This window comes from Galeopterus variegatus, unplaced genomic scaffold (assembly GCF_000696425.1).
Source record: "Galeopterus variegatus unplaced genomic scaffold, G_variegatus-3.0.2 Scaffold3018, whole genome shotgun sequence".
In the NCBI taxonomy this organism is placed as follows: Eukaryota; Metazoa; Chordata; class Mammalia; order Dermoptera; family Cynocephalidae; genus Galeopterus; species Galeopterus variegatus.
The window spans coordinates 103,854-127,974 of record NW_007729129.1 but is presented as its reverse complement, the minus strand read 5'-3'; the positions used below and the strand labels follow the sequence as shown (position 1 = coordinate 127,974).

Genomic DNA, 24,121 nt, shown 5'->3' with positions numbered 1-24,121 from the left:
TTTCTAGCTGTGTGATCTTAGGCAAGTTGCTTAACATATGTAGGCCTCATTTTCTTCATCAGTAAAATGGAGATACTGATACTTACTCTAGATGATTAATATAAACCTTATATGGGATAAAAGTTATTTCCTAAACCACTTACCACAATGTCTGGCATATAGTTAACACTCCATAAATGTTAGCTCTTTATATTATACTTTGTAAACATTCAACATCAATATAAAACTGCCCACAACTTAGTAACACAAAGAAGTGTAGTAAGAATAGATAGTAAATTATGATAAATTGTGTTTGTCCAATGGTTGCTACAAGCACACAATAATACCAGGGCATGTCTACTAAGAACATGTTCTATCCCATCATGTTAGCTCTTTAGGTAAACCGTTTTAGAACTTAAGTGGTTGGGCCGGCCCGGTGGCACACTGCTACAGTGCGCCGCTTGGGAGCGCGGTGGCGCTCCCACCGAGGGTTCGGATCCCACATACAGACCGGTTCCCGCTCACTGGCTGAGCGAGATGTGGGAGCAACACAGAGGGTTGCGATCCCGTTGCCGGTCCCGGTCCGGTACGGGCGCGACACTGACGGTTGCGATCCGTTGCCGGACACGAAAAAAGACAAAAAGGGAAAAAAAAAAAAAAAAAAAAGAACTTAAGTGGTTGGTTTTATGTATATGTCAGTTTAACAATAATCAACTGAAGCTCTGAAAGGTTCAGTAGTCAACTTTTCCAGGTAGTAAATGAAAGAAGCAGAATTTTAATCCAGATTCCATAGGCTAGTGAACTTTTACTCTTAACGAATGGCCTCTTCCGCTCCATGGCCTTTCACACAGAGTAAGCGAAGGATGAAGGGCAAAATCAAGCCTCAAGTTCATAAGGTCTCTGTGCCATGCATGTGGTCTGTCTACTGGACCTTTCCATACAGACGGAAAGATAATAGAATATTTGAACTGTTTAAAAAGTGTATAAAATGCAAAGTTTGCCAAAAATATAAGCAAAAATAAGTAGTTTATTTTATGCCTTTAAGGCTCGAGATATGCTTGTTATTCAGATACTCTCTCTGATGAGCTTCACAAAAGAAAGCAGGACATTCTGAGCTATTACCTAGGATTGGAACAAAGCAATACAGAGAGTTAGGCTAGTGTGGCCAGGATCCGGACAGAATGTTCTGGTTCGAAAGCTAGTGCAGAGTTGGGAGTTTAAAAATTCCTTGCAGGAATTTCTTCTATGATCTTACACTGTCAAAGAAACTTTCCTTGACAGAAATTCTTAGGACAGAAGTGTTTTCCTGGGCAAATCTTGTCAAATACCTGGTCACAGCTATACTGTAGGAAAACCTGGGTCACTCTGTGAGGACTCTGTGATAAATTAGTAACACCATGTTACAATGGCATGCAATGGCAAATTTCTGGTTACTCTTTTATAGTCAGTGCCATAGAAAGAGTTGAAGCTGCTTAACCTCCAACATATCAAAGCACCGGATATTAACATCCTCTGCCAAACCATCCTTCTTAAAAGCCTCTTGTCCTTTTGTTTTCCTTTCTCTTAATACTTGGCAGCTGAAAAGGAAAGACGCAATATAATGACATTAACAGGGAAGAGCTGAGTCAACTGGCTCAGGGGTTTGGCTTTTTTCCTTTATATTCTTTGCCCTTTTCGGCCAGCTGCTCTGTTCAGGAAGTGAACAAAACATAGTTCTTCACTAGACATATTTAAAAAAAATTTTTCTTTTTTCTTATGAGAAAAGAGAAAAATAAATCATTTTAAACAAGGAGATTATATCTGGAAATAAGGATGCAGAATTATCTCATAGAATCATTGAAAAACCTCAAGATCTGATCCATATTTTAAATTATTTGGAGCCCTATGCACAGGTTTATAAAGTCTCCTTTCAAGAGCTTTGGCTGCTAGGAACATTTGCTTCCTTATCAGGCAACTGCATAAGCTATCTGAAGGTGGCAAAGCCTCTGTTCAGAAAATAATAAATCACAAGTAATGATTTTTGTCTTTGCTTGTCAGTATGAGACCACTATAAATATTACAATCAGGAACAAAGTGGTGATCTAAACAATAGGAAAATTAATACTTAGATGCAAGATCCATGAGGCTAGCTTTCACCAACAGCATGTAGAGGTCAGAGTGAATCTCAACCTCAAGTCAGAAATGTGGTTTTACTACTGAAAGCTTGGCAGGAATATAATGAAGGACAAAGAACTTTCTCAAAATGGAATGTCTTATGGTGACTTCACAAACTTGACAGTAGCATTTCTGAGTAACACATCAGTATATGAAAACTCCTAATGTTTTCAGGACATAGCTCAATCTAGCCTATTTTTTCACAGACTCAAGGAATAATGCTGATGATACAATACTGACCATTTGTTCTCTCAGATGATAGAAATCCAGTTCTGTGTGATAATATCAGAATAGTAATATTCTAACAGAATTTCTATTTTTCAAAATAATAAAGTACCTAAATCCTAGGTACTTTAAAAGCTATGTTTAAAATGTGGTAAAATACCAATGAAATATATACATGGGAATATATACACAGTTGTGCTTTATAAATTGTATATAAACAGCTTTTAGTAAATCACTAAATTTTTGTCATACTGTGTAAATGTATTACTTAAAAGAGTCTCTTTGGAAATAAACTATCTATTCATTTTATAAATACAAATTTTTCATATCCTACATCTTCTTAAATTGCAGTACACGTATGTATTACTTTTCTAGTAAATATTATGTGGCTAATATTGTAGACAGAGGAGAAGATGAGAAATGGAAAAAAGTAAAGTAAAAGTAAAACCTCTTCATCAGAAAGTGAATCCTTTGTTTCTCAAATTCTCTCTAATTGGACTTAATAGGTACAGTAAGGCAGTCTTTTTTGACAGTTTTTATTCCTAGGCTTTGACTTGACATGGCCTACCTCACACTTTCTAATGATAATAGGTTATATTTTTATCATTTTTCCATTATCCCTTTTCAGCCACATAACTGTCCTCTACATAAGTAAGTAGTAATATGCTTCTTCTGCAGAGAAGACAGAGGCTTAAAAATGTAGAGGAGCTTGTTCAAGGTTAGTGATCTACTTAGATGAAAGTAAAAATGTGAGCCCTGGTGTTCTGCCATTGCTTCTGACATCACTCATCCTTGTCATTTGTGGGATTTTGTTTGTTTTATATTATGAAACAGGCAATGTCCTTTTTGCAGAGCTAATCTCTGTATCAGGTTGCAGTCTGTCTTTCAGGGTCTTTGTAACAGTCTCAGTAAGACAGAATTAACTCTGTGATGCTTTCTCCCCACACTCATGATAGCCTAAACTGATTCAACATGGACTTATTAATGCTGGTCATCAAGCTGGTATTTTTACTGACTTGTGAACCTCATGAAGCAGCGACTCATTTCATCCTCAGAGCTTACAAAAATGCCTATACATGGCAGGCACTTAATAAATATTCAAGAAAGGAAGAAAGAAAAGAGGAAGGGGGAAAGTGAGGGGATTCAAACCTAAGTAAATGGATTTTATTACCACTTTTTTATAGGATGGTGCCTATTCTAATGGTGCCTGGTCTAATGTTGTGAATAAATGTTAATGGATAGTGACTCTGAGAGTTAATTATCAAAGAATAAGTGACAGAAATTCGATACTGTCCAGAAATTGAATCTATAAGTAAAGCCTTTTACTCCTTCTTCTTAATCAAACTTATTCTAATGGTGCCTGGTCTAATGTTGTGAATAAATGTTAATGGATAGTGACTCTGAGAGTTAATTATCAAAGAATAAGTGACAGAAATTCAATACTGTCCAGAAATTGAATCTATAAGTAAAGCCTTTTACTCCTTCTTCTTAATCAAACTTATTGTCCCTTTTCCTGATTCCTTTTAACCTCATGAAACTGTCATAATACCAGCCCCCCCTCCACCCCCCATAAAACAACCCCTTTATGTGTTTCTTTTTAACTAGAATTACTTAATGACTGTTAACTTGAAGATCGCTTTCCTTCTGGTGAAGAATGCTGCTTGTTCACCTTTTGATTTCCCATTTTAAGTGAATATACCTTTATTCTTAATATTTTAAATGTTCTGACCAAACTTCAAATATTATTAAATGTTATTTCTTCATTCATTTAAAATCAAATGCTTAATATGGTACTTCAAAATGTGTACAGCAGGCAGAAAACACCACAAACACCAACTGACAAGAGATTGCTCTCTTTTTTCTCTGAAGCAGATCAGAAAATTGTCAAGTGTTAGAAAGTATTACAAGAAGGGATAAGGCTGATATAGAACCGAGAATCAATACCTGCTGAAAACAGTACCTCTGGACTTTAGTTCTTCACCCTTCAAGCTACTCTGTCTATTATGCCTGTGCTCCAATCCTTTAGTATCTGTTTTAGTTAGCAAAGTAGTAGGAATGATTAAAACAAACAAAAAACAGAAATTTTGCTTTTTTGCCTATGCACACAACTGGCTCATTCATACTGTGCTGCTAGAGGATTATAGTGGGAGGAACGATCTGTCTCCAGTGTCAGGAACTCTGTTTCTCTGTAGTGAATGCAACAAAAGGAGAAAAGGTCTTTTTTTTTTCTTTCTTTCTTGAAAGCTGGTTGGTATGGGGATCCGAACCCATGACCTTGGGGTTATAAGGCTGTGCTCTAACCATCTGAGCTCACTGGACAGCCAACAGCAGGAAGAGAAAGGAAAAAGCAGCCTCCCCCACAGTGGGCTGGGCCTCCTGTTTAGAGATAGTTGGACCGAGGCAGAATACCTGCAGGACACCCGGAGCTGCTCTGCCAAAGTGGGTGTGATACCACCATGGCTTGTAAAGTTGGAGTTAAGGCCAGCACACCTGGGACTCCTACCTTTCTATACTTTCTGCTCTTAAGACTTAGTTCTGCAAATACGTTCAATTTTCATGAAAAATAACAACATAAAACATCCTAACTGATGTCAGCGCATAAACCTTCCATGAGCACATGGCTAGTGGTGATAAAACTATTTGTGGCTAGACCTGCGGGGAGGAGAAGGATTATGTGTAAAATTGTTCTTACATTAAGTCCTTATCCGTGATGCATATCAGATTTTCTCCCCAGCAGCTGTTGTCCTCAGACTAGAGAACAAAGGTTGCTGATTTCATTCCTTGTATGGATTTGTGACCCTTTTAAAATTTCAAGCTGGCAGTTGGTAGAGATAGAAAAAGATGTGAACAAAGTGGATAAAGAGAATGAAAGGACCAGAACATTGTCATTTTGGGAAAATAGAAAAACCCAGTTTTTTCTTAAGTGTTGGGGCTGTTCTAAACATTTACCATTATAAACTCATTTAATCCCCACAAAAACCTTATGCAATAGGTGCTATTGATTATTAGATCTGTTTTTGCCTTCCTCATTTTATATTCACTGATTTAGATTTGTTCACATAAGATATTAGGTAGGAAGCAGATAATCTTGGTTCCAGTCTTGCTTTGCTGGTAACACCATGGGTGACTTTGAGGATACCACCTACCCTCTCTCAGCCTTTTGATCTGTAAAATGAAGAAGTTAGAAAGAATCAGTGGCATTTGAATTGTCATTTTTCTTTTTTAAGCCATTGACCCTTTCTTTTGTGATAAGCTGGAAGCTCAGTTTGTAAAGCTGGTAGAGTAGAAGCTGCACTGTTTGAAGACAGAGCCCCACACTCTGCCAGCACACTCTGAGGTAGCTTTAATAAGCTCATAGGGCTCTTTGAAGCCATTTGTAAGTCACTAAAGTAGATGATGTGTAAGTCCACTTTTAGCTCTGAAATGCTATGATTCTTTCAAATCATTTAGGCTTTTGGTGAATCATCTTTGTACCAGAAAAGCTTTTAGCACAAAGAACCCAAATTACCTTTTATGAATTTATCCCAGCCATGACCTCCGCCACCCTATACCAGAACATGGAAACTCCTCAGAACAACTGCCTCGAGTCACCAAATAATGTGTAATGACAATTATTGTAGAGCACTCCCTGTGGTCTTGCAGACAATATTTCCTTTATTCCCTTCCTTTCAAAGATCACCCAAGGTCACTTGAAGCACATTGTCTGCAGTTCCGCTCCCCAGCCATTCTAAGTACTCTTCCATCTGCATAATTTGTCATCCTCTCCACTGTGCACACTTTCAGTGCTCAGAGAAAGTTCCTAGGTCATCTCGATCCTCTGTTTGTTTCATAGAGGTGAACAGTTACTCCTCAGCACAAATGGGAAAGAACTAAAGTCTCTCATTGCCTTCAGTTGTGGAGCAGAAATTCAGCAGATTAGGGCAGTCAGGGCGAGCAGCGAGCCCCAGTGGTACTGCAGTGTGGACAAAAGATAGAGTAAGAAAGAGCCAAATGCTTTCTCTTCTGTTCTTTTATTGGGATGTTATATTATCTGTGATATGTTTCTTCTCTATTTTAAAAACTTTGTGGCTGGGCTCTTTTGTTATTTAGTATTTTCTTAATCATGAAATATATCACATCCAGAAAAAAAAAATGAACAGAACTTATTTATAGAGTTTAGAGTAGATTCTAAAACAGAAACCTGTATAACCGCCATTCAAGTCAAGAAATAGAACACTCTTGGAACCCCAGGAGCCTGCAGGAATCTCTTTCCATTTACAATACCCTTTCCTTGTCCCACCAAGATGGAGTGACTGACTTTTATAGTTATTTTCTTGATATATATTAAATCATAAGTATAATATATATCTCTCAGAGTAGAGGAAGGAAAAAAATAATAAACTTTAAATAACTAAAGAAGACAAACAACAAAATAGATAACATAGGACAACTACAAAGCATAAAACTAACAGGGGGAGAGTAAATCCAAATATGGCAGTTTTTAAATAACTATAAATTGACTGAATTTTCCAATAATAAACTTTAAATAACTAAAGAAGACAAACAACAAAATAGATAACATAGGACAACTACAAAGCATAAAACTAATAGGGGGAGAGTAAATCCAAATATGGCAGTTTTTAAATAACTATAAATTGACTGAATTTTCCAATTAAAAGATAATATTTTCACATTGAATTTGTGTAATATTCAGCAACATATTTTTAGAGATGACCCATCTAAAATGAAAGGATTCAGAAGAGTTGAACATAAAAGGATCAAGAAAAATGTGCCCTAGAAAAATACTAACTGAAAGTATTGCTATATTCATATGAAAAAAATAAGATTTGATGTAAAAAATTACTAGATGGCCACTATATAATGATAAAAGGTTGAATTTACTAAGAAACTGTAACAATTCTGTGTATTTACCCAATAAAATTGCTTCACAATGTAAAATTCAAAAATGGACATAACTACAAGGAGAGAAAAATTTTAATGAAATTATTTTAGTAATTGATTGATTAAGCAAACATGTTAATTATATCAACATAAAGAAGAAATTAGAAAGGTCAGTCTGATTAATAGATGAAACTCTCCATCCACATTCTTCTCACGTACATTTTGAACACTTATGAAAATTGATTATATACAGGACCATGAAGCATGTCTCAATAAATTTCCAGTAACTAGTATTATACAGTCCAGAGGTTGGCAAATTTTTCCTGTGAAGGATTAGAGAGTAAATATTTTAGTCTTTTTGGGCTTTCAGCTCTGCAGTCATCTAAAAAAAAACATAGATAATGTGTACATGAATGGGTTTTGTTCTATTACAATAAAACTTTATTTACAAAAATAGGTGGTCAGCCAGATTTGGCCATGAACACAGTTTGCTGACCCCTGATAAAGATCATATCCACTGACCTCAGTAAAATTAATGTGGAAATCATTAACAAAATGTAATTAGTAAAAAAAAATACTCGTATGTTTGGAAATTAAAAAAATATCTTTAAGTAACTCATAGGCCACAAAATTAAAATTATGAGAACAACAACACAATCAGCTTCTAAAAATTGAAGAAAACAAGAAAGAGACAAGGAGAAATTAAAGTAAAAAAATAAATATAGATCAACAAAGCCAAAAGAGGGTACTTTGAAAGACTAATAAGATTAGTATACCTCTGTCAAAATGTTCAATTACAAATAAGCAGCAGTTGAAATTAAAAAGAAAACGTAATAGCAGATGTTACTGAAATTTTTACAGTAAGTGGTTATATTATAATAACTAATGCCAAAAATTTTGAATATTTGGATGAAATGTACAATTTCCTAAAAAACACAATTAATCAAAGCTTAGTTTAGAAAAAAGAGAAAATCTGTCCTAAAATCATTATACATGTATGTACACACACACACACACATATTTCAAAAAGTTTGTGAAAAAATAGAATTGAAAGATAATCAGAATCTTACCGTAAACTTGTTGAAGACCCTTCATATTGTATTTTACATTTATATATAATTTTCTATATATGTATATTATAAGAAAAACTTCCTCAAAAAAACCCTGAGTGGATGATTTTACTAATGACTTCTACCCAGCATTACAGACAGAAATAGTTCTAGCATGTAAACCATGAAAGTAGAGAAAACAAGGGACTAGTCCTGAACTCATTTTATGGAGTTACTAACCTGGTTACCTGTGGTGGCTTTGTGCTGTGTCAGTTTAGAACTGCTTCCCTTTCCTGTGTTGCCCAAGGTGGGGATAGGCCAGAAAAAAAATTAGTATAAAATTTGGATGGCAGTGGAAGGAGCTGCCATTTTTACAATCTGGTGTTTGGTATGGGGTACCATGTGCCCCAGCTGCTTGCACGTCACTGGTCATTTAGTGACATCCAGATCTAGAGCTAGTTCTGCTCCCACCATATCTTCCCCTCTGACTTCTCTGAGTCCTGGGCCAGGTGGATGTGCAGTTCTGTGGTGAAGGGCACCAGCCTCTCTTCAGGTCACCTACATCCTTGAGGATGGAGATGGTGGTTGACAGATGCTCTTCTAGATTCTCCCCACAGGTTCCAATTGATCTTTGCCTTCCCCAGACCACTTCGGATCATCTCTCATTGCCAACTGCCAGCCAAGCAGTTCAGCCTTGGCAGCCTATAGTGACTTCAAGCCCAGCATCAGCCACAAAGACAGCAGCCCTGCAGAAACTTCTTGTACACACACACACACACATATTTCAAAAAGTTTGTGAAAAAATAGAATTGAAAGATAATCAGAATCTTACCGTAAACTTGTTGAAGACCCTTCATATTGTATTTTACATTTATATATAATTTTCTATATATGTATATTATAAGAAAAACTTCCTCAAAAAAACCCTGAGTGGATGATTTTACTAATGACTTCTACCCAGCATTACAGACAGAAATAGTTCTAGCATGTAAACCATGAAAGTAGAGAAAACAAGGGACTAGTCCTGAACTCATTTTATGGAGTTACTAACCTGGTTACCTGTGGTGGCTTTGTGCTGTGTCAGTTTAGAACTGCTTCCCTTTCCTGTGTTGCCCAAGGTGGGGATAGGCCAGAAAAAAAATTAGTATAAAATTTGGATGGCAGTGGAAGGAGCTGCCATTTTTACAATCTGGTGTTTGGTATGGGGTACCATGTGCCCCAGCTGCTTGCACGTCACTGGTCATTTAGTGACATCCAGATCTAGAGCTAGTTCTGCTCCCACCATATCTTCCCCTCTGACTTCTCTGAGTCCTGGGCCAGGTGGATGTGCAGTTCTGTGGTGAAGGGCACCAGCCTCTCTTCAGGTCACCTACATCCTTGAGGATGGAGATGGTGGTTGACAGATGCTCTTCTAGATTCTCCCCACAGGTTCCAATTGATCTTTGCCTTCCCCAGACCACTTCGGATCAGCTCTCATTGCCAACTGCCAGCCAAGCAGTTCAGCCTTGGCAGCCTATAGTGACTTCAAGCCCTGCTCTTCTAGATTCTCCCCACAGGTTCCAATTGATCTTTGCCTTCCCCAGACCACTTCGGATCATCTCTCATTGCCAACTGCCAGCCAAGCAGTTCAGCCTTGGCAGCCTATAGTGACTTCAAGCCCAGCATCAGCCACAAAGACAGCAGCCCTGCAGAAACTTCTTAATCAGCTCCTGAAAATGTACAAGATATAGTTATCATGATAAATTCCTTGCTCTATAACATTCATAGTGATCGAACCTTAACTGATACATTACCAAAACCTGAAAAGGTCACTACATGAAAAGAAAATTATAGGACAATTTCAATCATGAATATAGCTGCAAAAAATCTTAGATAAAATATCAGCAATTCAAATCCAGCATGAGGAATCATCTTTCTAAGAAATCTGTTATGATAAGGTTTCCTATTTTAAATAATATCCTTGTCCATAAATAGAGCAAAAAGATGATACCTATTAGAAGACACAACCTTGCTTTTGCAGAACACTATTAAAACTGCAAACATTACCTTGAAGTTATTTTGAAGCAAATTTCAGACATATCACTTAATTAATAGAATGGACCAGACAATGACCAGAATGGATGTGGGGAGAACAGTTAGCAACTATTACAGTGTTTCTAGTAGCTTGGCCTAGGCCTTTGAGTAAAGGGTGATGATATTGGAAGTAAATGAATGTGGATGTAATCAAGGGAAATTTGGGGGGGGGGCGGATATCGACATGATAAAACACTTTTCAAAACCAACATTTGAAAGCCCTGGCATACTGACAAATTCATCAAGAAATTTTCAGTGTAAGATATTATAGTGCATTCTTATGCATTTAAGACCTGTCATCAATTCTTTGTCTTTTAATCTGGAATTTACCTAGGGAAAAACTTAAGAATAGTATTCAATTCAACACAGCAAACCTGCATGTAAGGACTGTCCAAGCCATGTGACTTCATTACCACTGGCAAGACCTTCCAGAACCAAGGAACTGTTGAGAATAAGATGCAGGAGACTCCTGTGCTTCCAGAGTATTGCTGCTTCAAATCACTTCCAAATCTGTGGCTTCTTCCTCATTCTTTATTTTTTAATTTTCTTATTTCTAACATTGTAAGTACTTTCTTTCAACTTTTTTCTTACTTTTACGTGTAAGTGGCTGGTCTCTTATATCAACCAGCATTTACTTCTTTGCAACCAGTAGACTCACCCATGACATAGGTTTGATGTATTTTTGAGTCTGTGGCTTCCCGAGTTAGGTTGTATTGTTGTTGCTTCACTTCGTGGGCTGTTTTTGTTTGTTTGTTCACCTTTGTTTGGTAGGTTATTTGTTTGTTTTGTTTTACTTACAAGGGGACAAATCTAGTATGCCAAGAACTGTTTTATATACACCACAGTAACTGAGCAACTAATGAACCATGAATATTTACGTGCAGGGTTTACCAATAGCTGAAATACTGGAGAGTTGGAAGTTTTTGACTTACTTTTTTAACTTTATCCTTCAGTAGAAAGACAAGATTAGATGAAGGAAGCATGAATCGTGCATTTATCGCTACATTATACACTAGTAAGAATAATGCCATAAAAGCTGAACTTGAGGGCTGGCTGTGTACCAGGCACTACTCTGATTTTTGTATTAATTCCATGAAATTATGTATTAATTCAGAAATCCTGTGAGGTAGGTGATATTGTTTTCCCTACTTTCCACATAAGGAAATCGAGGCACAAAGAAATTAACTTTCCCGAGGTAGCAAATTTTGTATTTAGCTGAGCTAAGATACGGACCTAGCTTTGGCAGTTTGCAGAGCTGAGGCTCCTAACTACTACACTGTATTGAATTGGGTAGTTCTATTAGTGGCTCTGCAGAGATATTTTAAAATCAAATGTAGGTAAACTGCAGATACAAGTGAAATTTGTAAAAAGTAGTCACATCAATGAGAGTTTAAAACCTTTCATTTCTATGTATAATGGTTAAAAAGTAAAATTTGCGTACTTTTTAAAAAAAAGTAGTATATGCTTTCCTCAAAATGTTATATATTTAACCAAAGTCTGGAGAAACATCAAATCTTATTTTAAAAAATAGAACCAATATTCTTGGTTAGATTTTCTCTTACAACGGTATCTTTCTTTTTGATATCTTTCCACTGTTTTTTTTTTTTTTTTTTTTGCGGGGGGTAACCTTTCCTAATCACTCAATTCCAACTAAGAGAGGAGATACCATAGACCTCAATACTGACATCTGTAGGTTACCGAGCAACCTTTATATAGGAAGTAAATGGCCCTTGAAATAAAGGTTAATTGTTGGATAACAATCGCTCCATTTTTCCCAAGATGCTTACGTCAGGCTTGCCTCAGGCCTCATCTGCCCTCACTCACTATCACTAGGCCAACAGATTTAGGTACTCATGTTTAAATAAAATAGAACAAAAAATAAAATGAAGCAAGACCGGGGCTGAGAGATGACTCTGAAGAATTATAGGAATGCGAGGCCTTGTAAGGACACTCAAAGCAACAGAGACTCCAAGAACTGAATAATGGCCTGTTCCAGATGCGTCTTTGCAAGGGTGGAAATTTGGCACTAACAGGTAAAAGAAAATCTTAGGTATCATTATGATAATTTAAGGCAAAGATTTGACCTTGTACTTAGTGAGTCCTTAGTAAGGATGGGAATCTTTCATTTTAAAGACATTCAGAAAATAGAGAGATCACAGATGTTTGCCCCAAGGTAAAGGATTTAAAGGTTATATCAGTTTAGGTATCTTTACAGAAAGCAGTTTATAAACTGAACTGCTCTTTAGAAAATAAAAATTGCCAACTTCTATTTGCTGATATTATGTTTCTGTGTGATTGAGAGATTACAGTTATGATTACAAAAAATCCTCATCTTTTAGAGATACATACTGAAATATCCATGAATGAAATGACATACTGAGATTTGCTTCAAAATAATCCTAGCAGCGTTTTCAGGGATTGTAGATTGGGTTGTAGATGAAACACTCTGAGTGTGAGTTGATAATTGTTGATACTGGGTGATTGATGTGCTTTTAAGTTTGAAATATTCCATAGTAAAAAGTGGAGGGAGGGTGCCAACCTGGATCCAAGCAGGAGTATATTTATCTGGATCTTCTTTTTCTGACAGTGGAGGAAGAGTTGCTCATGATCTAGGTCCCCAAACTCAGGAATATTCCCTCAAAAATCTTTCTCTATGGATGATTCATACATTCATTTATCTAAATACCGCTTCTTGTAAGCAATGAGCTCTCTAAGTTTATGATTTGTTGTGTAAACTAAAAAAAGAGTTTATATTTGTATCCCAAATTTAGCTTTTAAAATTGTGAGGTGATTCCGCTTTCTAGTTTTTCAGGATTTCTTGAAAAAGTTTATTTGTTCTTAACCATACTTTGCATGATTACGTAGATTTCTCTCATAACGTCTTTCAGATTTCAACTTTCCAATTTGAAGTATCTAAAAGTAATGTCTTAGTCTATTTTTCTGTTGCTTTAACAGAATACCTGAGACTGGGTAATTTATAAAGAAAAGTATTTGTTGCATGGTTCTGGAACTGGGAAGTCCAAGGGCATGGCAGCAGCTTCTGTTGAGGGCTTGCATCTGCATCATAACATAGCTGAAAAGTGGAAGGGCAAGTGAGAGCATTCAACAGAGGCAAAACACAAGGGCCCGCCGTGCTTTACAACAACCTGCTCTAACGTAATTAATCCAGTCCCAAGAGAGCAATAACTCACTCACTCCCAGTCCCTCAAGAGTGATATTAGTCCCTCTTCATGGCCTAATCACCTCTTAAAGGCCCCACCTCCCAACCTTGCCACACCGAGGACCAAATTTCCAACACATGAATTCTGGGGGACACACTCAAACCATAGCAAGTATTAAGATTTCTCTCTGCAGAAGGATCTTCATCTCTTTGATGGTTTCCAGTGCCCTCTTTGAAACATTTCCAGCTTTCCCCTCACTTTCTCACTAAGTATTGGTGGCCAGAACAAATATAGGCTCCTGTGTTTTCAGACATATTGGTTAAAATGAGAAGAGAATACCTCTTAGGGATAGAATCAACATTTTATATCCCATATTCTTTCTACAAGGTTTAAAATTTTATTTTAGCCTGTGTGAGTAGTAATACTAGGCTATCTCTAAGAAATAATATATCTCAGATGCTTTTTCTGAGACATGATAGTTCAGAGTTCATTATCTTCTATAAAATATAAATTTTATTATTTTTCTTAGTGCTTTAAAGCTTCTGCCCACTCACAGGGCCTAATGATATCTTGCAATTTGTCCAGTTTGCTTTTGTATTTACACTAGGGAGGATGTTAGATTCTTCTAAATATCTGGAGATTTCACAGTACACTTATTTATACCATCACAGGTACCCAGCATTTAAGCTATTCTGTCCTGAACACATTTACTTCACTGTGCATCCTTTTTTACAAAATTATACAAGTCAGTACACTGAGCATACTCAATTTGTTCAATCTTTTGTTCCTTTTTTTTTCTTTTTAGTAAATCAATCATAACATTTTTCTTCAATTCCATGGAGTTACTTTAAAAATATTACTTCTGCTTTTGATCTATTAAAAATTTATGAAAAAATAAAGTAATTACTTTTTCTCCTTAGTCCACCTGTCGGCCAGCATACATCTCAGTTAACGTAATATATGGTTATGGTCAAATCCAATGGCTTCTTTTTTCCTGGCTGCAATGGAAATAAGTTTATTATCACCAAGGACTACAGAAAGCCTTCTTGAAGCATTCTTGGGAATTCCGTATCTCGGCCAGCATACATCTCAGTTAACGTAATATATGGTTATGGTCAAATCCAATGGCTTCTTTTTTCCTGGCTGCAATGGAAATGAGTTTATTATCACCAAGGACTACAGAAAGCCTTCTTGAAGCATTCTTGGGAATTCCGTATCTGAATTACTCTTTAACATTTTTTTGAATGCTCACTATTTAAGAGATATAATAGTAGACCTGTGAAATAAGAGATTACGTACCTAGTCACTGCAATCAGAGTGCACAACCTAGTGGGGGAGGCAGACATAGAAAAAGATCATTAGAAGACATGATGTCTAAAATTGTTTTAAGAACAAAAATTGTCCAACACTTATAATAAAGCTTCTTATATTTATTCTATAATAACAGAAGCTGAAAAGCCATAAACTTAAAGTTGAAATTTCTTTTAATTAATTTAATTAGTTTAAACAAAAATAATTAAAATCTTAATTTAATGAATTTAAACAGAAATTAATATTTACTTTTCTTGTATGGTTTGTGTAGATTATCATATTTATTTTATGAATACAAACTAGGGGACAAAGAACCAGTGGTTAACGACAATTGGCTTATGTAAGTATACTGGACTGATAGCCTTCTTTAACTTCACCTAGGAATGTGCCACCCATACTAACAGCCTATACAAATAGGCTAGGCTGAGATGGCTCTAAGTCAGTTTTATCAGGAATATCTGGCCTCTTCTGTGGTAATATAATAGGGCCTAAAGCTCATATACTAACTACCTTGCCCTTTGTGTGTTAGTCATAGAATCTGGATCAAAGAATGTTAGAGCCAGAAAAGAATGATTATATCCAAGCTCCTCATTTTATAAAAAAGGAAACTGAGGTATCATTAAGCTATTTGCCCCAGGTCACACAAACAGTTTGGTATGATTAGAACTTAATTCAAGATAGGAAAAAGATATTCTTGGTATTTGTTGGTGATAACTTTGGGGTAACAATTGGCAATGTAATATGGCAGTACATATTTGTAGGGTAGCATATGGGAAATAATTTTACTCATAAAATATTTTTTCTCCTACTTGACTTGTTATATGATGGCGATACCCCAACCATCTTTTTTCCTGTGTGTAGCAACCAAAGGTAGAGCCTAAAAAGCAGTGATAAGAAAATAAAGATAGATAACAGGATCTGTCACCATTTTCCATCCAGACAGATACTCAATATGCTTAATACCCTGTAACATGACCACCAGCTCAGCTAATCCTCGGAGTCCTATCACAGTTCAGTCACTGCTCTTGACTGGATCATGGCCTGTGTGCCTCGTTCATCTTTACATGCCAGCAAAAATACCAGGCACATGCTTGGTTTTTCCTCTCGTCTCTCCAGCTACCCTTTCCTCTACCTTTTAGGGTGTAAAATCTCAGCTGTACTTAAATTGACTGCTGACGTCTTTTGGTTTAGAAATGACCTCCAGAAAAATCACAATACTGAACTATGCCTACATAAATAAGAGGACTGTGATTTTGTACTAAGGCCAATTCTAAACTTAGATCCTTATGAAAACATGAGCTAGCTACCAGCTGACCCTAATGCACATATAATATTTACTCCTGAGTAAGGAAGGAGAAAGGCTAACTAGTCACTGATCACTACTGAGCTTTCTGGCTGCAATACTCTGCAGCCATTATCAATGGTAATTTTACATTTGATTGATTTGTAAATCATTCAAATTGGCTTTTGTTTTTTAAAGACAAGCTCATGTCTATCCTGTTTCCACGAGTAAAAACTTTACCCATTTTTTACTTTCTATATCACACAAATAGTTAAATACTTCCAGCTGCAGCGAGTCTTCACTTTAAAAATAGAAAATGCTGCAGCATTTCTGGACCATCCCCCACATTGCATCAACGAGCCCCACTCCAGTATTTCTGAATAGAGTTCAATGTCTAAGCCATTCTCTCCAGTGAGCTCACAGGAACCTTTGTGAAAGTCTTAAGGGAAGGAAGTAGTAGGTAGAAATCCAGACGCTGATAGTTCTTCTGGCTAGAGCACTTGCACTTATGAAATCTGGTTGTCACAGACAAAAAACGTCAACCAAACTATGTCCGCAGATATTGCTGTTGAAGGGAACTGTATTAAGCAGATCCTCACGAAAAGAAGGCTAGCGAGTATAGAGGAATGTTCTCCTAAACGAAAAGCTAGCTGGGGTATTCTGACCAGTCAAGGTTAGTACTGCATAGAAGCCATTTCAAATCTGTTGGTGTTCTGAAATGAACTAAGTTGACCTGTTTTTGCAAATACTAACTTTAAACTGTGGATGCTTTCCAGAATGGAGATTCTGAAATGTAAATGTATGGCATGGAAAAGGGCTGCGCTGTATTTTCACCATTTAGTCTATGGAAAATGCATCTGCTGACTCATTTTTATGAATGTATATTAAACATGAGGGTAAACTCTTAGATTCTGGCTTGTTTACCTTTCCTTTTAGCAGGTGCTTCTAAGTTGGTACAGGAACAAGAAGAGATGCTATTAAGCTGGAAAAGATTGTTTACAAGCAAAATGGAAATTTTAAATGATGTGTAAATTAGGCCATTAAGTTGAAGGATGATTTAGGCAAGAAAATGAATAGAGCAACTTCCTTAAAGTGTTCTGACACAAAGTTATTGATTCTAATAATAGAAAAATATGAAGGGTATAAAGGAATATGAGCACAGTACCAAAGAGGAGCAATGTGAAGAAATTATTTTTTAAAAGAATAATTTATACATTCGCATAAATTTTAGTAGAACATCCATTTGCCAATGATAGACCTAAATGTCGCAAATGCAGATTCAGAGATAAAATGACACCTCCCTTTCCCCCAAAATCCTAAGTTATATTTACTATGTAATAGTTGGAATTTGAAGAACATTATTTACAAATGATTATAAATTTTAAAGACATACAAAGCATATATTAAAATAAGATAAAATACTATTAGTTCTTTAAAAGATTGAGAAAGCAGCTGAATCCCTTCTCCCCATCCCATTATTCATTTCCTTTTTATTACATTTTAACAGTGTGATTAACAATAAAATTGAGGATACACTAGCATGGATGAAGAATGGTTGACTACAAAAAAGATAATTTAACATTTTGATACATGTTTGAGTACTTACTATGTATTAGGCACTGTGCTAGACGCTGGAAAGCAGATGTTGGTCCTTAAAGTCCAGGAGAATTCAGACAACTGTAGAAATAAAGAGACTCCTGTCATTTCTTTTTCTTTTCTTTTTTAATTTTTTAATTGATACATATTGATTATACATATGTATGGAGTACAGAGTTATATTTCAATATATCTATACAATGTGTAATGATCAAATCACAGTAATTCGCATATTCCTCATTGCAAAAATTTATCATTTCTTTGTGATGAGAGCATTTGAGCTCCTCTCTTCTAGCCAATTAGGAACATACAATAAATTATTCTTAATTATAGATGCCCAGCACTACTGCAGACCAGTAGAACTTATTTGTCCTATCTAGCTGTCCTTTGTATCTGTTAACCACCTGTCCCTATCTCCCCCAATCCCCTTCCCAGCCTCTAGTAACCACAATTCTACTTTTTACTTCTATAAGCTCAACACTGTTTTCCTTTAGCTCCCATATATGAGTGAGAACATGCAGTATCTATCATTCTGTGCCTGATTTATTTCACTTAGTATTTTTCAGGGGATCCATGTTGCTGCAAGTGACAGGATTTCATTATTTTTTATGACTGAGTAATATTCCATGGTGTGTTTATTCTATATTTTCTTTGTGCATTCATTAGTCTATGGACTCTGAGGTTGATTCCATATCTTGGCTACTGTGCATAGTGCTGCAATAAACATGGCGGTGCAGATGTCTTTTCTGTATGCTAATTGAATCCTGTCATTTCTTAAATGAAGAGTAAACTACCTAACTAGACCTCAAGTATTAGCAAAATAATAGAATTAGGGTAGATGGTAAAATAAAAAATAAGTAAATTAATTCACCTGGATGAGTCTCAAACATCCTCATTGTGGATAGAGACTCTAGAGTTTGTTGAAAAATAAGCTATAAAATTAATTTTAAGATTTAATTTTGTATAAAGACAATACATTTTCATACAATTTTCTTTGACATAATTTAAACATATTGAAAATGTAATAAGGGAGAAATGCCCCATGCTTTGATTAAAAAAGAAAAAAAAAAGTAAACTTTTATTATATTTAGGACAATACATTTTCATACAATTTTCTTTGACATAATTTAAACATATTGAAAATGTAATAAAGGAGAAATGCCCCATGCTTTGATTAAAAAAGAAAAAAAAAAGTAAACTTTTATTATATTTAGCTTCAAATTTTCCCAGTGCTGTTAATGAGAATGTAAATAGTCTTGCTGGAGGTAATGTGATGACATGTATTGAAAGTTTAGGAATTTAGTCTAAGCAGATAATTAGACACATTTACTAAGATAAGTAATAATGTTGATTACCCAAAACTAAAAGCCAACTAAACATTTCCTGATAGATGATTAGCTAAATAAATAATGATACAGCTATACAATGAAATATGTATCATAATAAAGTCATTTAAACTGTGTAGAACTGTATTTTGTGACATGGAACAATGACCATGAGATATCATTAAATGAAAATAGGTTAAAAGCAATGTGAGCAGTATGGTTACATCTTGATTAAAAAATGTATGTGTGGTTAGAAAAAAGTTTGGAAGGATATACAGCAAAATGTAATTATTATATTTGGAAATAAGCATTACAACTTTTTGCATGTTTTATTATTTAACATACCACTTTATAATCAATGTCAATACAGCTATGGTTGCTGTATTGTATTTTGCTACTATTTCAAATATACATGTTACTTTCTGGGACTGCAGAAAATAAAATTCCACAGTTTTTTTTCATTTTTAGGAGATAACCCTTTACTTGTTTAGTTAGTCAGTTACATTCATTATGGATCATGTACCTCCCCCCCATCAGGAGCTTACCTCTTGACTTAAGAGAAACGGCCTTCAAGGCACATTTGTGGTTTAGATTTCATAAGCTCCTGTAAGTTGGGCATGAAAAACAAGGAGAACAAAAAAACACAGATACACCTCAATAAATTACTGTGCAACACAAGAAAGAGAACTGGGCAGGGGAAGATAATATGAAAAAAGAAAGAAAAAAGTTGTTTGGGGGAACATGTAAAACACTCCTGTTTAACTTCAGCAGGGGATCAGTGAAGGTAGTAATAGAAAATAAAACAAAAAAGGAAGATCTAATCCAAATTACAGAATTACAGACAATTTCAGTAAGAATGCTAGACTCTATTTAGTGGGGAGCTGTTAAAGTTTTTGAGCCCAAGAGTGGGAAGATCCAAGAGGTGCCTTCAGGGTAGCCATGTGCTGATGTGCAGGTGGATATATATGCTCAGATTGGGCTGCCAAAGGAAAGGGGTGCCTTTTTCTAATTTTCCAAATGGCACAGTAGGGGCTAGCTGGAACTCGAGGTGCTTGAATGAAGTTTAATTCAGTGGCATATACAGACAAGGATGGTGGGATAGGGACTGGTGTCAGGGAACCATTTAGGAGGTTATTGTCCAAATTGAATTGAAATGGAAGAAGACCATACACTCGTAGATCATGATAAAGACTCTGGATTTTACTCAGGGTGTGAAGGGAAACTATTGGATTCTTCCTGACTTCAAAAGGATCTTTCTGGGTTCCATGTTTAGTACAGACTGTTGGAAGGGCATGGGTGCAAACATACTGAACAGTTAGGAGACTTTTGTAACTAAGTCAGGTGAAAATAATTGTGGCCTGGACTTGAGTAGTAGCAATAAAGATGTGCTATTGGCAAAAGGGCTTATTGATATGCAAATGTTCTCGGCCTTAAAGCACCTGGATAAGTGGAGTTGCTATCTACTGATAGAAAGGAGATTTGGGGAGTGTTAAATCAAGAGTTCGGTTTTGAAGATGTGCTATTGGCAAAAAGGCTTATTGATATGCAAATGTTCTCGGCCTTAAAGCACCTGGATAAATGGAGTTGCTATCTACTGATAGAAAGGAGATTTGGGGAGTGTTAAATCAAGAGTTCGGTTTTGGACATGTTAAGTTGAATTGCCTATTTAGATGTTCAAGTGGAGAAGTTGATTAGCCAGCTGGAAATGAATGTCTCTTATTTAGAGAAGAGAGATATGAAATTGGGGGAATCAACACATGGGTAATATTTATGTCCGTGGGACTAAAAGAGATCGTCTCAAGAGGGAGTGTCGATAGTTGGAAAGACTGAGCTTGGGATAAGGATCCAAGGGGAGGAAAAGACCAAAAAGGAACAGCTGTTTCAATAACAACTGCCTCCTTTAAAAAAAAAAAAAAAAGCACATAAAATAGTGAATATATATAATGTTTCCTTGGAAATTATTGTGCTTAAATTTAAGACCATATGACTACTGCTAGATAGAGGGAGTGGTGACAGTGCTTAAACCAACAGAGAAGCAAAAATGAAATAGCTGGTTTTAAGAAAAAGATGATGAGTTTGGTTTTAGAAATGTATTGAGATGACAGCAAAATACCTAGGTGAATGGTCAGACATAAACTTTAAAACAGGGCAATGAAATTTGAGGGAGAAATCCAGGTAGGAGCTATAGATTGTACTATTATCCACTTGGATGTGATCCTTGTCCCTAAATTTTGATCATTCCCCATCTATGTATATCTCCTACAAATACATAGGCAAGAGGAATAAGATGAGATAAAGCTTTATAATCTTAAATGAGTTGTTCTTTCTTCCACTTTTCTGATTTACCCATTATATTTTTGTCCAGCCCATGCAATATCTTAAGAGATAATGAAAGGCTCATGGTCAGGGAACAACAAGAAATCGACGAAAGTAAGTTGCATGTCTGTGCAATTCAGCATATGCACCTGCAGCTCCTGAGGTACAACTGAATCTGGTGGTTTCAGATCTGAACTAGCATTATTTTGAAGAAACTTTCAGAGAGGAGAAGAGAATGAAAGTCAGAATAGCCTCTTGAAGAAACTGGTTTTGGCAACACGTTATTTCCCTCCTTATCACCATGTCCTCAAGGATTTCTGTGACAGTGTTGATCTGGTTGTCTGAAAGTACACAGTAAAGGTCAGTTAATGCTGGTGATTTTTAATTTATTTGTAAACTTGTGAGTAGAGAATGAAAGTCAGAATAGCCTCTTGAAGAGACTGGTTTTGGCAACACGTTATTTCCCTCCTTATCACCATGTCCTCAAGGATTTCTGTGACAGTGTTGATCTGGTTGTCTAAAAGTACACAGTAAAGGTCAGTTAATGCTGGTGATTTTTAATTTATTTGTAAACTTGTGAGTAAGGATAGGCCAGATGTTGTTGGACCTGAAGCTTATACACATCTTGGGGACATCTTTAAGTAAAATAACATCTGAAATTAGGTACAGAGACTTACAAAGAGTCCGTGCAAGTTAGGGGTCCTGGACTGAAGTTTCACTGTCTTCATGGTAAATCTGCCTCCATTGTGAAGAAGATTGTTGACTCAGTATTTTACAGCTAAGGGAGCTATAAAATGTATTACCAGTTCTTACTGAAATGAGAATGTTATATGAAAATGTCATTGCTTCTCCCCTAATTCCCTGTTTGAGATGTTTTGTGTCTCTCCTACTTGGAAAACACTGAGGAGAAGTGGGTGAGACCAAGCCCAGAGGGCCCTCTGCACCACTGCTAAGTTAGCTCTCAAATGATTCTACTCCACTTTTGTTATGGGATGTTCTAAGATTGGGAGCAGGCAAAGACTTTCTAAATAATAAAGTGGTTTTACCACAGCCGTGGACTGAAGTCTAATTGCAATGCTTTTATGTCATTTCGGGGTACATACTGTAAGGAGAAAAAATAAGTTAGGACCAGCAAATTCTCAAATAAAGAGGAGTGACCAATAAGAAAAGGTAATTTTACAAAGTAAATCAGATTTTCAGAAGCTGTTTTTTTCGTTTTGGAGGTGAACGGTCATATTTCAAGGAGCTTAGAGCTCCTTAAAATGGCTGAACAGAACTAGCAAATGACAAGTGATTTTTTTCTTTTCATGCTGATTAACAAAGATATGAGTCGGATTTACCTCAACAGTGGCTGGCTTGAAGTGCCGTGGGGAGATGGTGATCTAGGTATAGTATGGACTTTGAAAAACTGTATATATTGGAAAACGTGAATGTTTTTGCTCTAGCAATCTGGTGTTTACAAAACAGGGCAGACTCTCTCCCTGTAAATTATATACCGGACGTCTGAGAACTCATGTTGTTTCTAAATATAGTCAGTCACCTCCTGTGTGGCTACAGAGAGACCATAACAGTAGGCATTTGATTAACATGGTGAAAGTTACAAATATTTTGTAAAACAATTTCACACTGAATAATTTATTCTGAAGAGTTAAGCTGAACATTTTTTTAATAGGGGCTGCATTGCTTTTATCTCAGATACTTAAAGTCTAACAAAATTGTGAAATTACTAAATAGTGGTACATGAAGGTATTTATTGTTTGGCCTTGAGAAAGTTTAGGAATTTCTCTAATGTAAAGCATATCCATATTGAAAAGTAAGATATTTAATACTAACATATTTGAATAGAAATTTGTAGTTGCTAAATTTCAGATTTTGAAAAGGAAAAACAGAGAGAAGTGAAAACTTAGTTCAGAACAGAAATTGGAACTTGATGTAGTGCCGTTTTGATTCTCACATGTTACCAGATTAATTGCAGAAATTCTTCTAAGAATTATAAGGAAGCAAATGAGGTAGGGTTGCTTGGAAACTAAGTAAACAGAATTCAAAACAAATAAAAATAATTTTTTCATTGGGTGGCATGCATGTCCCATAAATTACTTCTTTAATAGACTGATATAGCTTAATTTCTTATTTCTTACTTTGGAAAGAAAAAATGTAGCTGCAGTTGTTGATTGTTGGCTTCAATGCAGTTATAAATCATTCAATTACTTTATATTATTTAATTAAGCTGACAGTATTGAAAAATATTTTAGTTCATAGATGCTGTTATTTATGAGTTTCTCTCGTTTTGAGGAAAAGATTGTTCCCAGAAATCATGTTAAAATCTCCCCTATTTATTAGTTTATGTTTAGCCAATAATACTAGGTATTATTTATTGTACATTTATAAAGCAGACACTTAGTATGATCATTTCTAATTCTCCCCCAATTCTGCTTCATAGATAGCGCTTTTCTTATTTTATGAGAAAACAGGATCTCAGAGGGTTGGATGACTTTATGAAGGCCACTGTCCTAAGCTGGTATGCACATCCAGGCCCCCTTCGTCTTTTTCCTCTGTGGATGCACATCCAGGCCCGCCTGGCCCCTTTCGTCTTTTTCCTCTGTGAGCTTCTGGGCCCTAAAATCCATCTCATTTCTCACTTCATCCTGGTCTCCCTTTCCTTCTCCTTCTGCTCACAACCCCCAACTCTGCTTCTTTAAGGAATAGCGAGAGACTGCAGGGGTTCTATGCAGGTGAGCAGAGCTTAGTTCATTCCACGGAATAACAGAA

The 24,121-nt window shown here is 36.0% G+C and overlaps 1 protein-coding gene across 2 annotated transcripts in view; it reads left to right on the top strand.

Annotated features, from left to right (window-relative positions):
- ASB5 (ankyrin repeat and SOCS box containing 5) overlaps positions 1–24,121 on the top strand; it is a 52,105-nt gene that overhangs the window by 10,662 nt on the left and 17,322 nt on the right. Inside the window, exon 1 of one of the 2 annotated variants that reach the window (XM_008583735.1) lies at positions 12,180–12,394. The exons of the other annotated variant lie outside the window; for it this stretch is intronic. Within the exon in view, the coding sequence (XP_008581957.1) occupies positions 12,358–12,394 (37 nt within the window). The 5' untranslated portion in view covers positions 12,180–12,357. Of the gene's footprint in view, positions 1–12,179; positions 12,395–24,121 lie in introns of those variants that run through there. 2 annotated transcript variants of the gene reach the window in all.